Below are 8,634 nucleotides of genomic sequence, written 5' to 3' on the forward strand. Positions count from 1 at the left end.
TAAATACAAATATAATTCATCCGTCGTAAATTGTGTAGCAAGTTTCTATGCATTTCTGACGCAATACTTAGAATTAGTATTTCTATCGCTATTATGTCCCAAATTGGCCAAAAAAAATCAAGGCTTTTTTCGTAAGAAATGCGTAGTAAATGTGTCAGAATTTGCGACACATTTTTTTGCGTAGGAAATTTCCGTAGCAAAATGCGTAGTAAGTGTGTCAGAATAATTCTAGTTGCAATAAGGCTAACCGTATAGTACACTGACAAGAAAAACCATTCATACATTGCAATAAAGTAGCAAATATGCTAGTTCACACATGAGTTAAGATTATACATATATAAATCAAGCTACACAAATCACTTTGCATTGGGATTGAATTATAACTCCTTAACAAAACATCTATTCAATTTTAGATTCATTTAATTTGCTTGTATTAGCTAGAAGCTATAAATCAAGCTCGATGATGCTTCCCCTACTTGTACATTTGAGGTAGTGCACAAAGTATTAAATCGTGGTGTAGTATATGTTCCTTGAAATAAACTTTTGTACAATACATGGTAAGCGGCTTCTGTTAAGTGTAATCCATCCCAATTAGCATATGTTTCCGGGTGATCGCAGGTCGTCGATGATGGATCCGCACATGCTACAAGCAAATTATAGTTATACGGTCCTCCACCTCCACAACATGCTGTCAGGGCTCCGTTTGTAAATCCTGTTTATTTTGAATTTAGTTATTAATAAAAGTTTTAAACAGATATATTTTACTTCAATCAATCTAATCATAAAAGTAATCTTCCAATTAAATTATTCTTGATTTTTTTACTACCCCCAAATCATTATCAAAATGTATTATGGTGTTTTCCTAACTGTTTAATATATCTGTTAAGTGTGTGAAATTAAAAGTAATTGTAAAACACAAAAAAAAATTATGTGTATGAGTTGAGATTTTTGGTGACTTGCTTACCTTGTCTATCACATTAATGCATGCATGGCTATAAAATGAACATATAATAATGTAATTTTATAACAATTACCGTAATCTTGTGGTGAACGATAAAATTGCATCGCAGCATTGTAGTAATCCGCGTAAATGACATTAACATTCGGATGGAGCTCTCGAATTTGATTTAGTGCTATTTGGAGCATCGTGTTATGGTACTCCGCAAACTTGTTTAGCTCTATCAAGCAACTTGTTGCATTGTCTAGTTCTACTTTATTAGAACCATAGTAAATAGTTAAATATGCTGATGAGCATCCTATCGGTAAGTTTCCAGGAACAACAAGCGTTTGTGCCCCAAGATCAATCAATTCCTGCATTTCCATATTGATTAGCTACATTTAATGTCAAATCGTATGCATGTACTCGTTTATACTTACATAGATAGCCGAGGCAATGGTGTCAATAATTAGCGGAACATATGATTTGATCTCATCAATGGGTTTTCCCGCTATAATTGGATGATTGTAATCGTTACCACCAATCTCACCCATAAGAATTAAGGAATTTTGAAGAAAGTTCTTGCAATCTGCAAATAAACATGTAGATCTGATGACAATAATATGCGAAAACAAAGGTAAAACATTACGATTGTTTTAATGCAACTCAAATAACTAATATTCATCAATGCTATTGAGTTCAACAATGCCCAGCATGATAGGACAAGTTTACAGGACAAATTGTATAGACAATGGAACTTAGAATATCAAACTTGAAGATATATAATATACTGCATTAAGATGAATTGTTTGCATGAGATGTCAAACAGAAGTTTTTGAAATATAATGAAGTGTTAATTATATAAAATTTAAACATAACTTTCAATTGTGAAATTTGTCTTTTTGTTGACATTGAAGGTTTTATCATATAAATTATATAATCCCTAATGGAAAATAATATTATTAATGTTAGAGTAAATTACAACCGGTGTCCTTTACGTTTGTATCAAGTTACAACCGATGTCCTTTAACTAAAGAAATTACAGGCTATGTCCTTTATGTTGCCAGTTTTTAGCATGTTATGTCCTTTAGCCCTACCTCGTTAAGTTTTTTGGTCAAGTCTTACCATGTGTCTCTCACATAAGGGCAACATGGTCTTTTCTTCTCAATTTAACATGAATTTGATTTCCTCCTTGCATCTTATAACATCTTATAGTTCACATTCATCTCAAAAACCATCACTACTGTCTATGTCTATCAAAACTTCGATAAAAAAACCTACAGAAAAAAAAGGAATGGAATCAAACCTTGCAATGGGTGCTTTCTACATACGACAAGCACTAGAACAAAACGACATCAATAAAATTTATGGCAAGCTTCCAACATCATTGTAGCTTTATCTATTAATCCCATCGTAGTTTTCATAAGAAGTTGTTTGCATATGAGCCGACGGTCAATTCTTTTGATTGGTTTGATAAGAAAACAAAGTTTAATTCCAAAATATTGTTCCTTTTTCATCAGGTAATGAAGAAATAAGACTACTCATTATTTAAATATTTTACTTTGATTATAATTCCAATTCTAAACCATGCATTATATTTTTGTTTGGATCAACTGAAAAAGGAGCGATGGACTGAAAAAATAGGGGGGATAAAAGAGATTTATTTATTTAATTTTCTAATATAAAATTGAGATGAAAAGACCATGTTTTCCTCATGTGAGAGGCAAATAGTAAGACTTAACCAAAAAAACTTAACTATGTTAGGTCTAAAGAATCTAACGTGTTAAAAACCAGTAACATAAAGGACAGCCTGTAATTTCTTTAGTTAAAGGACACTAGTTGTAATTTGATGCAAACGTAAAGGACACCGGTTGTAATTTACTCTTAATGTTATATTATTTGGATTTGCACAACTTTTGTTTCTATTTTTGTAACTTAGAAAAGTAGTAGAAGCTATTATAATCGCTAAAGAGCCTACGCCCTTGCGGAATCTGAGTGTGTAGTAAGGTGTCCATCTTCATGAAATCGAGGGTTCACGTTCTATAGTGAACAGTGGTGTATTGTTGTTCAAAAAAATGTTTAAACTCTTTGATAGGGCTGTAAACGAACCGAACGAACACGAACAAGGTCATGTTCGTGTTCGTTCGTTAAGGAAATTAACACGTTCGCGAACTGTTCACGAACGCATACCGAACATAAGTTTATGTTCGTGTTCGTTCGTTAAGGAAATTCAATTGTTCACGAACAGTTCGTGAACACTTGTCTCGAACACAAACGAACGCAAGCAAATAAAAATGAACGCAAACAAAAATTTAACTTGAAAATACAAAAAATGAAAACTTTGTTATCCTTAAACATATGATAAATCAAAACAAAAGAAGTCTACCACACCTCCAAACAATGAACAAAAGTTTAACTAACTTACACATAATTATCCCCAAAAATGTCTTAGAATGTCTAAATTTTAGCTAACTTAGAAAAAATAAGGTTTCAAGTTTTCAATATGTTTGGATAAAAGGTTTATTATATATTATTTTTTAATATAATCAAACGAACATATTACCGAACGTTTGCGAACACAATCGAACGAACGAGACCTGTGTTCGTGTTTGTTCGCTAAGCTAACCGAACGAAAATTTTTGTTCGTGTTTGTTCGTTAAGCTAATCGAACGAACGTAAACGAACTTCCCGCCGAACGGTTCACGAACTGTTCGCTGAACGTTCGGTTCGTTTACAGCTCTACTCTTTGACTATAAGTAGCACTCGATTACCTACCTGACTTAGTGACACACATAGAAGGTAAAATTTCTTTGAACCACTTTAACTGAACATTCAAAGAAGCGTTTGTAAATGGATTGTAAACCCCTTGGGCTTCATGGAAAGATGAATCTAATGCAGTTGCACCAACCACTGCAAAATTTAATCCTTTGCCTATCTTCGTCAAGTCGTTTGTCTTGATTCTCACATAAGGTGATATTGGCAACATCTCGAGCGTCTCAGCTAAGATTAACAAACGATAAATAAATTAATAAAAAAGATAGTTAATAATGATGTTTTCAAATCACATGCAATATTAAATATGGATATCAATGATGTTTTTAAAATCAGACCAAATTAACAACGAACCGGTCGTCTTACTAGTCCGCTAAAGAGAACCTAATGACGTCATAAAGATTATAGAAAATAAAACTTTATATGTATAATCTAGAAAAATATGAGAATGTATGTTTTGATATGGATTTGCAATTTAAAGAATAAAGGGCTATTTGTTTAGCTATTATGAGGCTCTTAATGGTTAAGACCTCTTACTAGGGGTGTGAATTTCTAACACGACCCGAAAACCCGACACGAACCTAATACGAAATTCGTGGGTTTAAGATTAGTCTAAACGGGTTCGGGTCAGTTTCAGATTGAACCCGTTTAGGTTAACGGGTCGGGTTCAGGTCAACCTGGTCGGGTTGGCGGGTTGACCCATTTAACACATTTATACTATATTATAGTTTTTTAAAATATATTTTATGTCATAAATTAAATGGGGTGTGTATTTTATGCGATAATTAAAACTTAAAAAGAGAAATTAATATAGATTTTATAATTTAAATATAATATTATTATATACATTTGTGTTTTTTAAGTAAATTTTAATTTTAATGTATTAATTTCAGAAAAAATTAAAAAATTTGGGTTGAACGGGTCGTGTTCGGGTCAACCCATGAAATTTCAGGTCGTGTTCGGGTTCATATGTATGATACGATTTTCGGGTTCGGGTCGGGTTCGGGTTCGTGTAAAATTTTCGGGTTCAGGTTCGGGTTGAACCCGCCAACCTACGAACACGAACCGTTTAGCACCCCTACCTCTTACTGGTTCAGTACTTAATGGTTCAGATTGTTTGTTTCGCCAGTAGATGTCTGAGTGGTTCAGCCATTTGTCTCTGAATGGTTAAACATTATATTGAGTCTGAATGGTTAAGACCTCTAATCTGAATTGGTTAGATATTTGCATATGAATGGTTAAGCATTGTACTAGCTCTTAATGAGTTAGTGGTTCAGACCCCTTACTGGTTCAGCACTTAACTGTTCAGACCTTTTACTAGTTTAACATTTAACCATTCAGAAGTTGTCAAACAACCCCTAAATAAACAAATGGGTAACCGCTTACGTCAACTAAAAAACGGTTTAAAGCAGCATAACCAGGTCAATTAATAAAGCAAAAAACATTTTATCTTACACATTTTCAAAATTTATCCTATATATATCTTACACTTACCGAAATTTACCCTACGCATATCTAAATTTATCATACACATTTAAGACTTTATCCTACACATACTAAAATTTAACCTACACATGTCGAAAATTGTCTTTCACCCTAAATTATTTTATCTTGAAATAGTATATTTAAAAGTGAGTTACAAGTTTAATTAGTTAGCTAATTAATTACAATTGAAAATTTACCTATATGCTCTTATTAATAACATTAAATACACATATTAAATAAAGTAAAATGTAGCATTTCTTTTGATTTAAAACTTATTATTTTTATTCTTACAAAATTTTTCTTCTCATTTGAACCCTTCACTATGAATTATTATTAATAAAAAAAAATTAACAATTTAGATTTGTTTTTAATAAAAAATAAACAATTTAGATTTATTTTTAATATAAAAATAAACAATCTAGATTTGTTTTTCTCCACAATAATGTGTGAAATTCTAAATCCGTAAACTAGTAAAATCGGATTTAAGTATCTATATTTGATTTCTAATTCATTTAGTTTGTTACTATGTTTAATGATTTGTAAATTGATTTTGATTTCTAAAGCCATTTGTCAAGTAGAAGTGTTTAGTCTTTAAATCGAACTCGAAAACTCAAAATTCGAATTCTAACCTAACTTTAAAATTTTGAAAGTCAAATAATTCATTTCGGTTAGTTCGTATTTAAAATTTGATTCGTTGAACAACGAGGTATGTATATGTGTGTATAAGATTTTATGGATCCGCTTATCTTTTTGTTTACTTTAAGCTTTTTAAATATTAATTTTTTTATACAAACTTGAGTATATGTCTAGATCGAATAACTTAATTCAGCTTTGATTGTTTCCTAATAAAAAATTATAGCTAACTAGTAGTGTGTTCAGATCTAATCATTAAATATGTTTTCTTTTCTTTAATCAAGCATGTTTTACGTGCTTATAAAAAACAAAAATAAAAGTTCTTCAAGATATTGGGAAAAACTACAACTAATAAGATAAAACTTTTTGACCATTCCCTCCCACTTTCTGATCTTCTCTAAATATGTGTAGCAAACATATATGTAACTTTTACTCACTCTTTTTGAAAGATTTTCCGAGATTTTATGTGCGAAAACTGAATGTTACCTCAAAATTCAAGAAGACCAAATTCGATGCTTCTTAGCAAATCAATTAACTCAATAATTGTTGTCACTTAATTGAAGAGACAAGTATGAGATTTCAGTTAAGCATCAAAGACCATGATAAACAACATATGATGAAATGATATCATATATCTATTTATTAGTTTTAACTACAAAATAAACATTTTTATATCCGACCTCAAAACTTATAACTTATCATAGAAACAGGTAAGTTACAGTTTTAAACTCAAAGAGTGATACACTTTTTGTAAATTGTTCGTGCATGTTTTAGTTAAACAAAGTTCATGGGGTTCATCATATAACCAGAACTTATGAAAACTAGATTGAATAAGAAATCGAGTATGTACCGATGAAATCAATGATGAGGCGGCCATTAGAACAGCGACCGGTGACTTCATGGAAGAAGGTTTCGCCGTAGGGTGGAAAGAAGAAATGGGGAGGGTCACGGTTTGAGTTAGAATAGATTTGTTTGAGGTTTCCAGTATCAGCTAAGGAGTCACCAAAGCTTATGATCGATGTATAACAGCCATTGGCATGCTTGTTATAAGCTAATAACAGCATCAAGAATATAAAAATAGAATAAAACGATGATGAACTCGCCATTAATTAGAGAGTTTGAGCTCAAGAAATGGGAGGTTGAGTGGTAGGCAATCAAAGTTTGGTTTAGCCTTCGATTTTCATTTAGCATTCAACTTTAACTTCAATATATCATTAGCATTTTAAATAGGGAATATAATAGTAATCTCAAAGTTTTTAAACATTATATTATTTATATTTATGTAATAAGTTAATTACACAAATAGTCCATATAGTTTGGTTTTACTTGCATATTTGTGATCTGAGTTTAAAAAATTGTATATTTAAGACGTGGGTTTTAGTTTGTAAAATGTTTGGGTTTTAATATTAACTAGTTTTTTTCTTATGTCACGCGTTGTAGCGAAAACGAGCAAATGATAATGTAAAACAAACATGATTTGAAAATAAAACATGTTGTTTAGAAAGCCAGAACATTAGAACGGTTTAGTTTATCATTGTACCGTTTTATGATACAAAATAAATATTTTATTTTAAGTACAACTTCGTTTTTAACAAAACTTATAACGGAAAGTCGATGGAAAAAATCAAGCACAACTACGTGCTTGAGTTTTTAGAATAAAGTTATACACGTAAGTTATTAAATAAGTATCAAATTATTTGATAAATATATGTTATAAAAAAGAAAAAGAATTATTAAAAAATGGTAAAGGAAATATATGGTTTTAAACAAGGAAAAAAATTAAAATATGTTATTAAAAGTAAATATAATAATAAACTATTATAATATATGAAATAAAAATAATAATAAAAAGCTATATATTATTTTAAAAATAATGTTACTATTCATCATTCCTCGCCAACCATATATATATAATTTTCGATGAAATTTTACAGAAAAAGTTATATTGAGTTGATTCAGAGTTGAATCCACCTGTAGAATCATTATGCGAACTTATTTTGATCCAGTCAACCACAATTTCCTTCTAGTGAACAATGGAAGATGGCGTTGAACTAAAGAGGGCACATGCCAACAAGATATTGGTCTTTTACAATGCGAGAGGATTCATTTGCTCGTTTTTTTCTTAAGTAATTTGATGAAATTAATGCCGAATGACACCAACAACATATACACTAAATTAGTGGTATAATTGTCAATCGAAACTTTGCTATTCAGGGACTACGATCATCTCCGGACATAGTTTTGGACCTGGATATAAACTCGTTGTGGCGAGCATATAAAAGCTCTCATTCTGATATGAGGCCTCATTCACTCTCTCGCACATACTTACTCTTTCTCTCTTGTATTTTTTAGGGTTTTTTATAGTTGTTGTTAGCTTGTTGAAGATCTTGTTGTAGTCTCTCATCTATGTTTATAGTGAGACTGATCATCAATTAATGATCATCAGTGGATGATCATCTAGATTCTATCTGTATCTTTGTATTGTTTGTTGATCTGTTGGTATTGGGGGGTAAATCTTTGGGTTGGTTTAATAAGATTTTGTCACCTGATTGTGTCGCTATTTCTTGTGTTTGTTTTGTGTTGGATCTTCATATCATGTTTCTTAACACGTTTCAATTAAAATCTTACATTTGGCAAAACTATAGTTCAATTTGATGTTTAGTGAAATGTTAAATTTAGAAGACAATTCATGCGGAAACAGTTAAAACACGATACATAGAGGCATAGTTGGTCGAATAGACACACCTGGTTTTCAAACCAACCTTGAATATGATCACAGTTCACAAAGTTTTAAGAAAATGAATTAC

At 31.0% G+C, this 8,634-nt stretch overlaps 1 protein-coding gene across 1 annotated transcript; it reads right to left on the minus strand.

Moving 5' to 3' along the window:
• Positions 1-240: 240 nt before the first annotated feature.
• LOC110911826 (GDSL esterase/lipase At1g28580) lies at positions 241-7,045 on the minus strand. The gene is made up of 5 exons (XM_022156476.2): positions 6,678-7,045; positions 3,713-3,937; positions 1,378-1,526; positions 1,035-1,311; positions 241-712 (listed from the first exon to the last, which is right to left on the minus strand). Exons 1-5 carry the CDS (start codon positions 6,931-6,933, stop codon positions 438-440), a joined length of 1,182 nt encoding a protein of 393 aa, XP_022012168.1. The 5' UTR covers positions 6,934-7,045; the 3' UTR covers positions 241-437.
• Positions 7,046-8,634: the final 1,589 nt, after the last annotated feature.

The sequence above is a fragment of the Helianthus annuus genome, chromosome 15 (genome assembly GCF_002127325.2).
Source record: "Helianthus annuus cultivar XRQ/B chromosome 15, HanXRQr2.0-SUNRISE, whole genome shotgun sequence".
NCBI classification, from domain to species: domain Eukaryota; kingdom Viridiplantae; phylum Streptophyta; class Magnoliopsida; order Asterales; family Asteraceae; genus Helianthus; species Helianthus annuus.

Bases quoted from the DNA above. Each gene is read 5' to 3' on its own strand.
- LOC110911826 (XM_022156476.2), bottom strand. From the start codon at position 6,933: ATGGCGAGTTCATCATCGTTTTATTCTATTTTTATATTCTTGATGCTG. The intron at 1,312-1,377 runs GTAAGTATAAAC...ATGGAAATGCAG, and splicing joins CCATTGCCTCGGCTATCTAT to GAATTGATTGATCTTGGGGC. The intron at 713-1,034 runs GTAATTGTTATA...CAAAATAAACAG, and splicing joins TCGTTCACCACAAGATTACG to GATTTACAAACGGAGCCCTG.